General features: G+C 41.6%; 1 protein-coding gene across 2 annotated transcripts in view; it reads right to left on the bottom strand.

Annotated features, from left to right (window-relative positions):
• Positions 1 to 17,357, bottom strand: part of Swap70 (switching B cell complex subunit SWAP70) — a 61,106-nt gene that overhangs the window by 20,590 nt on the left and 23,159 nt on the right. Inside the window, exons 2-3 of one of the 2 annotated variants that reach the window (XM_034514001.2) lie at positions 17,194 to 17,334; positions 3,224 to 3,397 (exon numbers count right to left, since the gene is read on the bottom strand). In XM_034514001.2, coding sequence (XP_034369892.1) covers positions 3,224 to 3,397; positions 17,194 to 17,334 — 315 coding nt within the window. The remainder of the gene's footprint in view (positions 1 to 3,223; positions 3,398 to 17,193; positions 17,335 to 17,357) is intronic. The other variant, XM_076940797.1, reaches the window with a different exon arrangement.

The raw sequence follows: 17,357 nt of genomic DNA, 5'->3' as shown, positions 1-17,357 counted from the left end.
GGGAGACAGAGGCAGGTGGATCTCTGTGAGTTCAAAGCCAGCCTTGTCTACAGAGTGAGTTCCAGGCCAGCCCAAACAAACAAACAAAGGAGTGTGAGTGTGTGTGTGTGTGTGTGTGTGTGTGTGTGTGTGTGTGTGTGTAAAAGATAAATACATTCTATTTAGACTCTATGTAATGAGCAGTAAGCTTCTCATATAAACATGACACACTCTGAACTTGTAAGACTTTAAAATTCCCAACAGACAAGTTAAACCCACAAAGACATTGCATTTTAAATTTTTTTTAATGTATGTTTTTATGTTACATTTTCTAAAACTCTGCATTTCGAAATCAGTTCAAATATATAGTTTTCACGTTGTTAAATATTTAGAAAGGAAACAAAATTTAACAGGCTCTATTTTCCACAACCTAGTGTGACCCTGAGGTTGCAGCGCTTGGTCACAGGGCAGATGGCTTGCTGAAGCTCAGTGTGCCAAGGCCATGGGTAAACCTCAAGAGACTGACTCAGCAACTGAACAATCTCATATTAATCTGATCCAGTGATCCCTTCTCTAGCCTGCAGGAATACTTCTCTAAGTCTAACTCTACTTCTACTTTTGTTAGTAGAAACAGACTTTGTCATGTAAACCAGGCAGGCCTCAATCTCTTGATCCTCCTGCCTCAAGCTTCCTTGGTGCTGGAACTGCAGCACATGTTCTTAATTCTGAGAGGAATTCTCCATCTGAGAGGAGATGCAGAGACACTCAAGGATGCAAAGCACAGAGTAAGCCCATACAAGACATGACAAGGTCTGCTGCACCAAAGAGAGGTCACTCTTCGCCCAAACAGGATTAACATGTTTGAAGGAGGACAACATTTTCATGTCACTTTATAATGATAAAAGTGAGCATTCAGGATCCCAGGCTGGGCTCTGGGCTGCAGCAAAGACAGCATCAGGCCCATCAAGGTCCTGTTGCTTCTCAGGATCATCAAGAAGCTGACCACAGTGGTGTCTCTGTAATAATAGAGTCCCCAAATCAAGAAAGCACTTACCATGTCCACAATAAAGTAAGCAGGCATCCTTGCTACTTAATTGTTAATTCTGAAAGTAAGACAAAGTGGCTTGCAGGTCTACCATTGATATTTTAGTAACAGAAAAATCCAAAATGTCAAGGATAAGAGACCCATCCACTTCTAGTTCCAACATATAAACTTGGAATTCTGAGTGTGGGTGCAAAATATCTTCAAAGACCATATTGGAAGGCCAGGCATGGTGGCACGCACCTTTAGACCTAGCACTCAGGAAGGAAGAGGCAGGCAGATCTCTGTGAGTTTGAGGCCAGCCTGGTCTACATAGTCAGTTCCAAAATAGCCAGGGCTCTGTAGAGAGACCCTGTCTAAAAAAAAAAAAAAAAAGACCCTGTTAGAAATCTTACACGGGGCTGGAGAGCAGCAATGACCACTGCCCACACCCACCTAGTGGCACATAACTTTCCATAACTCCAGTTCAAGGGAATTCAATGCCCTCTTCTGACCTCTAAGGCCACTAGCACCAGGCACACATAAGGTGCACAGACATATATGCAAGCAAAACACAGATACACATTAATAGTAGCAGCAGCAGCAGGAATAAAATTCTTTCCTAAGAAGAAAATAACCTGTACAAAGCCCTGAGCAGCACCCATGTCTGTTAGAGGTCTTTCAGGCCACCATTACCCACTCTGGATTATGCTGGGCAGTGCTCCAGGAACTGCTTTCCATGTCCTCCTTAACAGTCATATACACTTCATACTTAGACATGATCATCTTTAGCAACAAGACAGTGTTCCTACTACCCTAGAGAAACTGCCTCTCCCTTGCTACCGACTGTTAAATCCAGAAGGCCCTTCTTACTACTATCTGATTTTTTTGCAATTTATGTTCTCATGTGTCTCCCCTTATCTCACGGCCTACACAGTTCTGCTTCCTTTACCAACTCTACTTCCTCCTGCTGCCATAGAGACAGCTCCAAGGTTCTCCTTGGCTCATAACCCCTACTATGGTCACTTCCTCCCTGCCTAACCCACTCCTATGGTTTCTCCATGTCTCTCCACAGCCTTGGCTTCTCACAAGTTCTAACTGTATATTTCCACAAGGATACTCTACCTCTAACACTAAACACACCACACCCATTATCGTGACCCATTTGGTGAGCATGCATCATGGATTTAGGCATTGCATCAAGTGTTTCACATACGGTCAACATTTTAGCCTCACAGGGTACATTGTAGAAAACAGCTAACTCCATTCTAAAGGGGGAGGCACAGATCGCAAGATTACTTTGTTACTCTGTGAAGAAGTGGTAAAGTGGTTTCAAAATCAGTCTGTCTCAAAGACCACACTTTATAAAAAGCATTGTGCTACCTCTAGGTGCCCAGGACTGAAATGTGCCTGTACTTCCCCACAACCAGGCACTATCAACAAAAGTAGACAAGGAACAAGAGGATACAAATTTAGTCTGCTGGTTATGGCCTTATCTAATACAGACCAGTTATCTATGTTCTGCAGAAGACTCAGACCCAAAAGTTCAGCCGCAGGACTCAATAACATCATAATCATGATTTCATGAATGTAGCTACCTCATACAGGAAATTGTCATCTTGACTCAGAAAGATTCATGTCTGGTCAAACCTCTCCTGCATGTCTAGTTTCTAGAAAACTGCATAGGAACCTTACTCCTTATCCCCAATGTCCTCACCTAGGACATCCAGGGAGAGTAACACAGAACAAAAGCAGCAGAGTTGCTCTCCTTTGCTTTGAGCTGCCTAGAAAAAAACATAATCCTAGACTTTGAAACTTGAAACAAGAAAAGCAGTACCTACTCCTAACACATCGAGAGAACAGGACTCTGGATCCTACATATTTCCCACAGAGCATCAGCCAGTTCTTCCACAAGTAGACAATTATGCTGTCCCTTGTACTGAACAAATACTCTTTAGATACCATGATGATGGATTCACCTGCAACCACAGCAACTCCAAGAGGAAGGGACTCACTGTCCCTGCAAATCTCCAAGGGAGATTTTTGATTTCCCCCAAATCCCTAAATTTGGGCTTTTCTGGATTCAACCTGTTTTGCCTCTGATCAAAAAAACAAAACAATTAAAAAAGAAAAAACAAGTATCAACACTGAATCAACACAAATTTTGCAGGCCAGGTCTCTCAGTGCTTAGACATCTAAAAAGTCCCCAGAGCCACACCTTACCTCTTCTGGCACAATAATTAATGGATACTTGTCCTCTGACAAAAAGTTGAAAATGACCCACACTTTAAATGCATCATCTTCTGTAATGAGTAGTGGATTCTTTGTGAGGTTTTTCTTGACACAGAGGGTCCAACACATTCTATTGAATTCAATCTTGTCAAAGTTGTCTTGGACCTAAAAAGAAAAGAGAAAAGCTCATAAGCCAGTTCAAAATAAGGTCACACACACAGCATGCATGCAAGAATACAATAAAACAAGATAGGCCTCGCTCAAGCTTTCTACTAACCAGCAGTCATACTTCACGTATCTGCTCCTTTGGCTCTGCTAACAATTCTACTCAGCCTCTCTCCTTGACACTAACCAAGCACAGATATCTGTAAGAGCTGAGAATGCCAAGCACTGAAGGCCACATTCTGATATATTTTTTTACCCCATTTTTATTTATATAGGCAAAGATGAAACCTTGATACAGGAAAACTGTTTAACTGAAATTCTGAGACGGATATACCACTTACTCCTGAACCTAACACTCAAGAGTCAATTACTGTGCTATGAAATAAAAAGAAGATTTGAAGAACTTGATCTATGTGCTTACATGCTTAGTTTATCAGAGAAAACATATGCAAGTAGACAGTTGTAATATTAGTATGTAATCAATAGTTTCTCATTCCTCAACAAGAAAAATGTATACCATAATGATCACTTTCCAGAGACCGATACCCAATCCATACTAGCCTGTCTCTCCAAGGAACATAAAGACAATTATAATATGGTATGACAATTATTGTAACCAAGATTCCATGGGACTGCTTAGCAGCTAATCCAACCTGAATGTGGGGCTATTGATATTTGAGCGGAGGTGTGGCTCAGCAGTGGAATGCTTATGTAACATGGTGAAGGCCTGGGTTTGATCCTCATACTGGAAAAAAAAAGTTAAACAGACCAAGAATGGGATAAAGCATGTTCCAGATTGTAGAACAGAATGTCAGAACATCCAGAGGTGGCAGCAGCGATGGCCAGTTGAAAAGGAATGTGGGTGGTTAAATGTAAGTGGGAAACTACATGCTGGAAGGTGGTCTCCATTGGATAGAATCCACCTTGTGTTCATTTAAACAAAAAGGAAGTTTAATAGAAGAACAATGAATAACATCACAAATCCAACATGAGCGAGAAAAAAGAGGCAGTGCACCTGTGCCAGTACTGAAGTACTTCGGTCCGAGTCAGTCAGAGAAATAGACTAGTGAGGACCCCACAGCCAGTATAACATGAGGCAGCACCACTGCACCTATCCTGGGGTCTCCATGCCACTCACTACAGTGGGTACCCCTGAGCCTGGGGCACATTCTCATGTCCAGGTGCCCTGGAGCAGGGAAAATAAGGACTTATACTTTTCTGTGTCTCCATGTGAGACAGGTCTTGCTCCCCACCAAGAGCCAGGGAAATGTCTCACATTAGAGTTCAATGCCAGCCAGACCGAACCTGGCACATGTGCACGGCAAGGAGAGCTGGGGCAACAAGGGGAAGAGCTGATCAGGATGCGGCTGCTCCCTCATGGCAAGGGGTCAGGACTTTCTCTGTACTGACAGCTGACGGCTCAGAGCTCTTCATTTTAAAGCCATATTCTGGGACAACATGGACAGCAGCATGTAGGAGCTGGAGAGCAGACTACAAGACAAAGCATGTTGTACTCATTTTTGGAGAAGCACTCTGTGTTACGTAATGTGAAGGCCCTGCTGGCCTCATGAAGACTCTTCTCTTGATCTTTAGCCAGAGTCTGTGGTTGGCAAGCCAGCCTCTGAGAAGCAGAGAGATGCTCTCTGAACTCTGTCTTTACCCCATCACTTCCCATGCTTCACCATGTGGGGCAGATCAAGTGTCCCTGCCTGTTTATTTATTTAGCCCCAATACCACTTATTAAAGACTTATTTATATGTGAAGGGCAGGAGATATCTTTCAGAAGTCAGTTCTTTCCTTTTACCACATGGATCCTGGGAACCAAATTCGGGTTGCCAGACTTGGTGGCACGCACATTTACCAAGTGCACCGTGAATATAGATAGACATTTGAACTTATAAAACCAATACATCACCCCTAGCCCTCACTTAGACTAACTTCATATTAATTTTACAATTTGAACACCATCCCTGTTTTATAGATCAGGAAATAGGTTCAGAAAACAGAGAGGTGCTTTACTCAACTTTACATGATTGGTACACATCAAAACTAAAGCTTAAAGGCCAACTCTTTCCACTCTGTCAGAGATAAAGGTCCCTGTGTGACACAGATTATCTGTGCAGAACTACTTCTAACAGACACTGACACCAGCTCTGATTGCACTGGGGAACAAAGCACTAAGTGAAAGATAGGCCATATGGAAAGGACATTTGCACAAAAGCATGAAGTCCTGCTCTGAGGAACAAGAAGTGATTTCCTGAGTGTGTGGTAACTCACAGGATTCCCCCAGGGAATGGCTTGATATGTAACTGGAAAGTGAACAGAGGTCAAATCACAAAGGGCTTACAAGAAATATTTTTTCTTAAATTAAATTTCTTAAATAAATTATTTTAAGAAATAGTACATAGGCCAGTTTAGTACTCTGTAGAAAAGAGAGCATTTGAAGTGGATGTTAAAGTAGGTTAAAGGCCAGCTAGATCGCCCAGTGGGTAAAGGCCCATGTTAAGCATGATGACATGAGTTTGATACCTGGATGCCACACAGTGGACACAGAGAACTGAGCATTAAGTGGTCCTCAGTCTGTCCATCACACAGACACATTATGGCAAGTAATTATGGCACACTAAATAGATGTTTGTTTTTTAAAATCAGGGGCACTGACAAAGACAAGGAAAGGCATTCAAGAACAGGAGAGGAAATAGCTGGAGCAAACGCACAGTGGCAGCAGCACTCATGCAGGGCAACTTGGGCTAACTGGCAGGAAGATGGCAGATCAAACACCAGAGGTAAGCTGAAGTCAAATCTGTGCTATGTCCAAGCACAAGAGGAAACAAGCAAAGGTTTTTAAAGGCAGGATGTGGCTCTGTCCATAGAGAGCACACGAAACACACTGACATGTATAGGAGTTTTCAGGAGGTAGAAGGAAGGTGTACAAAACAAGGGAGAAGGAATGGAGGTATTCAGCTATGAGCATCTCCAGGTTGATATTCTAGAAATACAGAGATATCCAAAAACCAAGAAGGGAAAGCTAGCTACAAGAGGTCAACTTGTGAGACAGCAGACAATGGCACCATGGTGATCATAGACAGAGGACGGAAAGCAAAAATAAATGGAATCAGAAAAAGAACTTCAAGTTGGGCACAACACACCTGTAATCCCAGCACCTGGGAAGCTCAAGCAGAAGAAAAATGATGAGTTTGAGGCCAACGTGGACTGCAGCATGAAGCCTTGTCTGGAAAAATAATACTAGTAACATCACATCCAAAGATGAGAAACTGAAAGCCTTTGCTCTAAGAGGAGTAAGTCAGGGACATCCACCTTGTTACCTCTTGACAGAAGTACTGCCAGAGCAGTGAGGCAAGGAAAGTAAGTAAAAGGCACACAGATTGGAAAGGAGCACACCACACAAGCACATCCACACAAGTGTGGATGACAGATCTTATATACTATGTATCTTATCCTACTTCAAGAAGGCGGAAGACTTGCAATGAAAACTGTAACATACAATATTACTGGGGAAAAAATATAAACAGGTAGCAAAGCATTTCATTATGTTCACGAATTAGAAGACCTAAGATGTTCATGTCTAATCTACAGATTCTATGAAATTCCTACCAAAATGTCAATGTGGTTTTTTGCAGAACTAGACAAAAGAAAAGAAAATTCTAACAGACATACGGAATCTCAAGGGATCCTAAACAGCCAAAACCAATCTTACAAAGAAAAGAGAGAGAGAGAGAGAGAGAGAGAGAGAGAGAGAGAGAGAGAGAGAACGAACAAAGCTGGAAGCCTCACATTTCCTGAAATATAACACAAAGCTAAAATAACCAAAGCATTCTATTACAAGGACATAAAAACAGACATGGAAACAGAACAGAATTGGGTCCTCAAGCACATAATCATGTGATCTTCAATAAAGGGCCAAGAATACACAGTGAAAGGGCAGTCTCCCCAGTAAGTAGCGTTTCAGAGACTAGATATTAACACACAGTAGAATGCTCTTTACCTAACATTATATACAAAAATTAACTCAAAAATGTTTGGAGCTAGCTCAGTAGGCAGAGTGCTTACCTAATAAGCCCGAGTCCCTGAGTTCAATCCTTAATACCACATAACTGGGTAAGGTAGCAACAGCTGCCATTCCAGCACTGGGTGGATGGCGAAAGCAGGGGATCAAAAGCTTAAGAACATCTGTAACTACATAGTAGGTCTGAGGGCAGCCTGGACTACATGAAGTCCTGCCTCAAAACAAACAAACAAACATATCAAAGTGAATTAAAGATGTGAAATTACACTTATACAACTTCTCCAAGAAAACATGGAAGGAACACATCAGGACATTCTAACAACAAGGGTATCTTGTTTTTAGTAAGTAAGCATTTATGAGGGGTTAATTATCAGGAAACAACAGATTCCAACAACTCAGTGACAACACCACCCAACTTAATGATAGCCAAAGGAAGAAATTTAAATGACCAAAGGCTTGACTAGACAAGCTTGTGTGTGTGTGTGTGTGTGTGTGTGTGTGTGTGTGTGTGTCCATCCCCAGAGAATGTCTACAAATAAGCCTATGAAAAGACGTTCAAAATCACTTATCACAGGAAAATGCAAATCAAACATAATGAGCTATGAGCTCATCACTGTCAGATGGCAGCCATCAAAAGCAAATCAGTGAGGTGAGGATGTACAGAAACCAAGTGACAGAACACACAGGGCTCGGTTTCTTATGTCCCCCTTTGTGTACTGTTGCCAGAACTGAAAAATGGCACAGCTACTGAGAAAAGCCATTCAGACGTTCCTCAAAAATTAAAAATGAAATTACCACATGATCCAGCAATATCATTTCTGGGTAAATATCCAAAAGAACTGAAAACAGGACCTTGATGAGATATAGTACCCACACTGCAGCACTGTTAAACAACGGCCAAGAAGAAAAAGAAGCCTCACCAGTTCGTTAAAAGTACAAAATCTATCACCTCCCAATTAAACAAGATAATCTGAAAGCTTTCATATGAGGTATACACCAAACAAAGCAAGGAAATTCAAGTTGGGTTCTAGGAATTTCCCATACATATGCCAAAATATGGCTTTTGAGTTTCTAAAAATAAGTATATGTATTTTTAATATATATTAAATAAAAACATATATTTCTATCAAATAAATTTTATATATTAAATAAAAATATATATATGAACAAACATACACGTGTGTGTGTGTGTGTGTGATATCTTACTAAATATAGCCATGGTTTGTGGTGTTACAAACCTTTAATCCCAGCAGTTGGGAAGCAGAGGCATTTGGATCTCTGTAAATTTGAGGCCAACCTGTTCTACATAATGAGCTACAGGGCTTCATAGTTATAACCTGCCTTTAAAATAAAATGAAAAAAATAATAAACCTACCAAGTATTTGATTATATGATACACTGACCATATATAAGGTATATTAAGAGGGGACCCTCAGCACCTGCTCTGTGTACACGTCTGTGAAAGGACCACCAAGCAACAGCTGCAGGTGTGTCTATGACGGAACCTGGCAGTGAGAAAAACAAGTTGTAAGAGCATATCCCATTTTTGTAACTCTCTAAGAAAAATTATTTGAGAGGGACTCATGGGGCCCTGACCCATTCAAGAGAGTCAGTGAGTGTGAGGGCTGCTTGGGAGAGGCACCTAGTACCGAGTAATGTAGCCAGTGGTGCTACCACACTCCAGCACAAAAGGTGGCCCTGGTTAGACTAGCGTGTCATAAAATAAAACCGAAAGTAAACAAAAGACACGAGACTGGGGACTTGGGGACTTAGCAGGGCTGAGAGGGAGATATATGTGGAGGGATGAGAGAGACCAGAATGATTATACTTGTGTGAAACTGTCAAAGAATAAATTATTTTTTTAAGTAATTTCACCTAAAATTACTCATATATATGCAGCACATGATAAAGCTTTTTCTAAGGTGAGGGAAACACAAGGTGGTGGCTTCCTTGAGTAGAGAAAGCATCAGGAAAGAACTCAGAAGTAGACAGACTAGGCAGGTTGCAGATATAAAGCCCACATATCACGTTTGTTCATTTATGACAAAGATCTCACTACATAGCCTAGGAGGACCTCAAACTTATAATTCTCCTACCTGGGTGTCTCTAAGTTCTAGGGTTGTAAGTATAAGCCACCATACCTGGTTAACTATTGTAGGTCTTGCCTTCAACTGTAGAACTGAGACTATGCAAATGTTTATTTGCGGGGGAGGGAGGGTCCCACTTCAAATAAAATATAGTCTCTACCTCCTATCTCTAAGAATCTAGGGCAGTGGAAAGAGAGACTAACACATCAAATGCAGTGCAGGTAGCTTGGACTCTACAGGTGGTGGCGATACACTGGAGGTGGAGAACAAGCAAAGCCATACTCGAGGATGCTCTGCTCACAGGTGTAGAGTGGGGTACCCCATCCAAGGGCTGATTAAGGACTTTCAGAGAGATGACAAAGTACAAGAAACTGTTTCTTATATCAATTAATAACTTACTCTGTGCCAATTGTTGAAGGCCTAAAAATAATAGCTGTCCACATCTACTGGGTTGGATATAGTCTAAAAATGAGGAAGAAAAAAGAAAAACAGAAAGAAGGGAATCTATCTTCCAACAAGTGTATAAATAAAATGTCGTCTATCAATACAATGGGATATTATTCATTCAAAAATATAAATTACTTACATATCCTATAACATGGATGAATGTTAAAAACATGTTATATGAAAGATACCAGACACAAAAAAACACATAGCATATAGTTCCATAAATATAAAATATTCAGAATAGGCAAACCTAGGAAGCAGAAAGTTTCCTGGGGACTGGGAAAAGGGAGAACTGAGAGTGATATAAAGGAGAACAGGGTTTCTCTGAGGGATGATGGGATAGTGGATGTCTTGACAACCACTGTAACTATACAACTACTAGGTTGTACACTTTAAGATGGTAAATGTGAGCTAAGCATGGTGGTGCAGACCTGTAATCTACAGGGCTAAAGCAAGCAGACTGCTGCAAGTTAAAGGCCTATGTGGACTGCAGAGCAAATATACAGAGGCCAACCAGAGCTGCGTGGCAAGATATTATCTCAAAAAACAAACAAACAAACTAAACTGGGTATCATGACACAAGTCTTTTATCAGAACACTTGTGAAACAGAGACAGGCAGATTTCTGTGAGTTCAAGGACAGCCTGGTCTATATAACAAGGTCTGGGCTACCCAGCAAAATCTTGTTTAAAAAAAGCAACAAAAGTAGGGAGTAGGCACTGAGGAGATGGTTCCGTGGGAAGAGTATGTTTGTCACACAAGCATGAGGACCAGAGTTCAAATCCCCAGAAATTAACATAAAGCTGGGCGTGGTCACATGTCTGTAATCACAGCACCTCCTACATACAGAGAGATGGGAGGCAAAGGCACTCACAAGGTAGTTAGACTACCAGAAGCAGTAGATAAAGAACAAAGAGATCCTTACTCAAGAAAAGTGGAGGGCAAGAACCCAAAGCCAAGGTAGTCCTTCACACACACACACACACACACACACACACACACACACACACACAAAAGAGGATCAGTTTGGGCTGTGATGATGTCCAGCATATTAGAAAGCAGACCAAAAAACAAGTTTTATATGGTGTGAATTACACCATAATGGAGAAAAACAATCGTTTTATGAACCATTAAAACCAGAGCAAAGGTGTGGAGCTAGGACAGTGCAGAAGGACGGGGGAGGCTCTTACTGTGGTCACACACATTTCTACCTTCAGATTCCTCCCTGAACCCAAGCTCATCACTACTCTAGCCCAATGGTTCTCACCTTCCCAATGCTGTGACCCTTTGGTACAGTTCCTCCTGTTGTGGTGACCCCCAACCAAATTATTGTTTTGTTGGTACTTTATAACTGTAACTTTGCTGTTATAAATTGTAATGTAAACATCTCATATGCAGAATATCTGATATGCGACCCCAACCCACAGGTTGAGCGCTGCTGCTCTAGTTCATACCAAAACCAAACAACAAACCACAAATCCTTTCCAATATTAAGGCCATATTGTATGCACACCTGAACCCCTGGTGTCTAGGGTTCATTTGCTCAATTGCTTATTTGCTTAACTATTTGTAAAGGAGCCAAGTATGGTGTTTTGTGCCTGTAATACCAGCACAGCACTTGGAGGACTGATGCAGGAGGACTGCCATGAATTCAATTCAAGGTCAACCTAGGCTACAGAATGAGTTCAGGCCTGCCTGGACTACAGGGATATAGAACTTTTTTATTTTTTTTAAGTGGTAAGCATTTACTAGGTATCAGTCACTGTACTCAAACTAGACAGCAGTGAACTGACCATGCGGGCACAGAATGTACATTCCAGAGGCTGAACCAGGCCCTAACACCACTGTCATAACAGAGAAGCACAGAATGCTGTGAAAATTCCAGTTCACTCTGAAAGGGTGGGGCACTACCTAAGGAAGTGACTAGAGGTTGAACAAGACTGGCTGTATTCTGAAGTGAAGGCCTGACAGAGGAGGAAGCAGGAAGAGCCTCAGCAATTAAGAGGAACAGAGAAAAGGCCAAAACAGTCACACTGAAGCACAGTTCCAATGTCCACTTCCAATGTCAACCAATTGATGAAGGTGTGAACAAAACATGGTATGTCCGTGAGAGAATGGGGACAGTGGAACTGAAGGGAGGGATCTTTTATTTTAAGAATGCTTGCTGCTTTTGCTTCTTACTAGGAACCCTAATTTAGTTCCCAGCCCCAGGTCAGGTGGCTCATTATTGGTAACACCAAAGCCAGGATTAATCTGATGCCCTCTGCTGGACTACAAGGGCTCAGCAAGCACATGCATGTGTAAATGCACGCGTGTGTATACACACTAACACACACACACACACGAATAAAACTAAAAATAAATCTTTTAAAAAATTTTTAACAATATGATTCTGCCATAAGAATGGAAACAAGAGAAACGGGCAACGTAACAGATGTCAGATATAAACGCTGGACACCGGATGATTCCATTCATAATAAATGGCAAAAACAGGCAAATATATAGACTAGTGCTTGCCTAGAACTGTGAGGGAAGATATTATGAATGCTAGTTGGATGAGATTTTTTTGGGGGGAGGGAATAACTAAAACGTTCTAAAATTGGTTATGGTGATGATTATATAAAACCAGCCATGCTAAAAACCACCAAAATATAAGGTTAAGTAGGCAAATTGCATGGAATGTGAATTTTCTGCCAACAACATTGCTATTTTTAAACACATCATTTCTTTAAACCACATTGCTATTGCATTTACTGACCATGGTATTTAGGAGCACAAAGTCATTGGTGGCTCTCAGCATGAAATGCCTTATTCACTCAAAAGTAACCTTCAGCAAGGCATAGTGGTGAGTGCCTATGATTCCCAACCCTAGAGGTGCACGTAGAACAATCAGGAATTCAGGGTCATCCTGGACAACTGAGTAAGTCTGAGGTCAGACTGGGCTACATAAACTGTTTCAAACCAACTCCTCTCCCTCCAAAAAAAAAAAATGATTTATAAATACGATGAAAGGCAATTTGGCCATTGTAGTAAATTAAAACTACTTAATTTTCAGGCTCGAGAAATGACTTAGCAGTTAAGAGCACTGGCTGCTCTCCCAGAGGGCCTGGGTTTGATTGCCAGCACCCACTTGGTGGTTCACAATCACCTATAACTCCAGTTCCAGGAGATCTGACCTTCTTCTGGCCTCTGTAGGCACTAGGGACACACACAGTGTGTAGACATCCTTAAAAGAAAAACACTCATACATATAAAATAAAATTTCAAAATTTTAAGTTTTTTCTTAACCTACTTACTTTAAAACAACATAGGTAGATACATGAGAAAGAACATGGACCAGCCTAGGCTAATGCTTAAGGACAATACCATCAATATTCAATGACAGTGGAGAGCCAAATGTACAGTCACTCATCAACAGAAAACCAGGGAACAGATGTTTATGGGGCTTAAGACGAGTCTCTGGTGAAGAGCACTTGCTACTCCTCCAGAAGAGCCCAGTTCCATCCCCATCTGTAACTGCAGACTTGAGGAATCTGCTGCTGTGGCCTGCTTTGGCACTGCATGAATGTGGTGCACAAGCATGCAGGCAAAATGCCCATCTACATACAATAAATAAATCTTTTTAAAACTTTGAAAAAGAGCAGGCTTTATGTAAGAACTGTAACTATCACATGAGCAACAATCATGGTAAGAAAATATAGAAAAGAAAAATTGCAGAAATGTGAGGCCCCGAGGAAACAACACTGAGCTGAGACGCCGTGGTCTCTCCTCTGTGCTTCAAAGCACAGATGACAACAAACCAAAGCGGATTCTGCTGGAAAGCATGGGCATCTCCCACATGAACTTGGCATGTGGCTGGTCATTGGATTACTGGTTTTAGTCTGATAGCCTAGATGAACCTTTAATATTCAAGGAGAAGAGCTGGTAACAGTGAGGCCAGCAAGCCTAATGAGCCATGGCTCTCAGGGGAGAACAAGACTGTCTCAAAACGTGCTGAGGCACAACTCTGTGTAGCTAATGAGATATAAATAGTTTTTTAAAAAGTAATATCCAAGCCAGGCAGTGGTGGCATGCCTTTAATCCCAGAACTCAAGAGGCAAAGGCAGGCGGACCTCTGTGAATTTTAGGCCAGCCTAGTCTACAGAGCAAGTTCCAGGACAGCCAGGGCTACATAGAGAAATCTCATCTCAGAAAAAAAAAATAATAATAATAATAATTGACCAATGTCTTCAATTATTCACCATCAAGTAATCCAAGTATAATGTTTTCAAAAAGAGGAGGGTGAGGAAGAAAGAGAAAGGAAAAAGAAGGCCTATAAAACTAACAAAAAAAAAAACTACAAAATTAATACCCAGGCAAAATATTTGGTAAATTATGCTGGACTGGCTAACCATCTGAAGTCTCAGAAAAACTGAAAGTAAATTCTGTCAGTGTGACTAACATCAGGAATGTCTATCTGGCAGTAAATCCAGATGCCAAATACAGAAACTACTTTTTAGAAAGCAGGTTTCAAGGTAATACATTTCAGGGCCCAGACTGTTCAGAGTAAAATTCCCAGGCAACAGCAGAAGATGTAGAGAAAGCGACCAATGGACACAAAGAAACACTAAAGAGACAGTGAAAAGATCTTAAAGCCCCTGAGACAACTGGATGGGGGCGGAGATAGTCTAGAGATTATGAGAAAGTTTTCAAAGTAACTCCACTCCTGCCTTCAACCATGATGTCCCCTATGTAGAAAATAGTGAGACGTAATAATAATTCTGAAAAAGAGGGAGGATTTAGTCTTTAAGAGTACAGTTAAAAGAACACAGCTAGGAGAAATTAAATGGCTTAAGTTCAAATTCTGATTACAAGCCAGCAAACTGGCTCCTTGAATAAAGGTGCATGCCACCAAGCCTGAAAACTGAGTTCAGTCACCAGAGCCCACAAGGGGAAGAAGCTGAGGGCTACAAGTTGACCTCTCACCTCCACAAGTTCACCCTCTTCCTCTTCATGCAGACAATAAACATATAAAACGTAACTTTTAAAGTTGTTTTCATCTATTTGCCCTTTACTGGCTAAGCTACTTCTGCTCACAGGGTCAACACTGGGCTCCACAAAGCCCTAAGAACCGGGATGTGTGTGTAGCAAGTGTGTGGTCAATAGTTCAGACTCTCACTGCATCAGGAAGAACAGTCCTCCTCTTACCGCTCCTGACACTATTGCTTTTTTCTTCCCAAACCAAATTTCTAAAGAAGATGCTAATCTTTGCTGATCTGACCTCACTGCATGGAATCCCTGCTGCTTTCCTTGGATGGCAAGATAGTCAGCTTCTGCTCTAGGGGCCAGGCTCACCATCCTATCAAATTCTCACTGACCAAAATGACGAGGTTTTGCTCCAAATGTTGGGTTTTCTCAATTCTGCTATCTGTTGGGGAGTGTTTTCTCCCCAGTTATAGGACTTTAAAGGATCCAGACTATGAGAGTGTTTCAAAATTTAAAATGCAAAGCTAAAAATATACTACACCAAGAGGAACAAAATACTGTATCAGAGCACAGAATTTCAGAATATGAGGCCAGTGGACCATGCTCCTACTGCCGACTCAGCCCACGCTAATCCTGGTGCTGGAAAACAAAGCAATTTCCAGACTTCTGAGAATTCCATGGTATGTCTCAAAACATCTTACTAATACAAATAATTCTTACTGCTTATAATTTCTGTTTATTTTGATTTTAGAAATAAGATCCCATGTAGTCCAGGCTGGCCTTGAAATTACTCTGTAGCTGAGGGTGACCTTGAATTCCTACTCCTCCTATATGACCTCTCAAAAGATAGAATTATGGACATTTACAACCACACCCAAGTGCTATCTGTAATTTTTTTTTTTTTTTTTTTTTTTTTTTTTTTTTTTTTTGCTATCTTAATTTTTAAGATTATGCCTGGGCATAGTGATACATCTCTTTAATGCCAGCACTGTAAGAGGCAGAGGCAGGTGGATCATTGTGAGTTTGAGTCCAGCCTGGTCTACATAGCAAGTTCTAGGACAGACAGGGCAACATAAAGGGACCTTGTCTCAAAAAAAAAATAAATAAATAAATAAACACAAAACCAAAAATCATAAGGTATAGAGGGTTGATTCAAACGTACCTTAGGGCATGCAACCTCAACCTGATGCTTCAACCTTTTAATACAGTTAGTTCCATACACTAGGGTGACCCACACACACACCATGGAATTCTTTTGCTACTTTATGACTGTAATTTTGCTACTCTTCTGAATCATGAAGTAAATATCTGATATGCAGGATACCTGTAATAGGACCTCAAAGGGATTGTGACCCACAGGTTGAAGACCACTGCCTTAGGGTGTGTCTGTGACACCACTCCCAGAAAGGATTGATTTAGGAGAAATGGCTTATCCTGATGCGGGTGGTACCATCCCACCAGCTTTAGAATCAGGCTCTGTACAAAGGGGAAAGAGAAAATGAGCTGAGGTCTAGCAGTCACCCTTCCCTCTGATCTGCTTCCTGGTCTGCAGACATGAGCGAGCAGCTTCATACCTCTGCTACAGCCACTAACCCATCCTACTGCAAGCCTTCCCGGTCAGGTCCTGATGAACTACACCACATTAAACCAGGAGCCAAAGTAGCTCCATCCTTAAGTTGCTTCTTGTCAGGTCCTCGCACACAGGAACAGGAGAGGAGCCAGTGCTCACCTTAGGATAAGTCTACCATGCAGTGTGCTGTGTGGTATCTCCCCGGCAACAATAATCAGCCCCTTACTATTCCTGTTTAACTCCAGCACACTTATTCTCTAACAGCCACTGCCAGCACTGAAGAACCATACTTCCTGGGATAAGTAAAGCATCCTGAGAGAAGATGGACACAGAGTAACACCAACACATTTTTAACTTCAAAGAAGGAACCAACCTGGAGGAAAGAGAAGGAGGAGCAGAAGCATCAGCCTCCTTCCCTCCTATCTCCTGAGGCCTCAGCATCCAGCTTCTTTTTTTGTTTGTTTGTTTTTGTTTTTGTTTTTCAAGACAGGGCTTCTCTGTGTAGCCCTGGCTGTTTTGAAATCCAGAGATGCACCTACCCCTGCCTCCCAGAGTTCTGGCACTAACAGTGTGTACCATCATGTCTGGCTTCATACCTAGCTTCTTAATGAGCTCACCAATAAGGGTTGCCTTGGCCCACTTGATTCACAAAAGTGGCGGGGGAGGGGGGGAGCTGTATGTGAGAAGGGTTAGCATCATACCTTTTCCAAAATGAACTTGTTTAAATATGGCATGTAGCCCTGATTGGAGACAGGCCCCTCATCGTCATCCCTAAAGTGTTCCTCAAGGGCAACAGGGTCGTGTGGAACCTTCAGCACGGTGCACAGGTTATGGGAAAGGACCTAAGTGGAGGGAAAAAAAACAA

Source organism: Arvicanthis niloticus, chromosome 1 (genome assembly GCF_011762505.2).
Source record: "Arvicanthis niloticus isolate mArvNil1 chromosome 1, mArvNil1.pat.X, whole genome shotgun sequence".
Taxonomy (NCBI): Eukaryota; Metazoa; Chordata; class Mammalia; order Rodentia; family Muridae; genus Arvicanthis; species Arvicanthis niloticus.
This window is presented reverse-complemented; position numbering and strand designations above follow the sequence as displayed.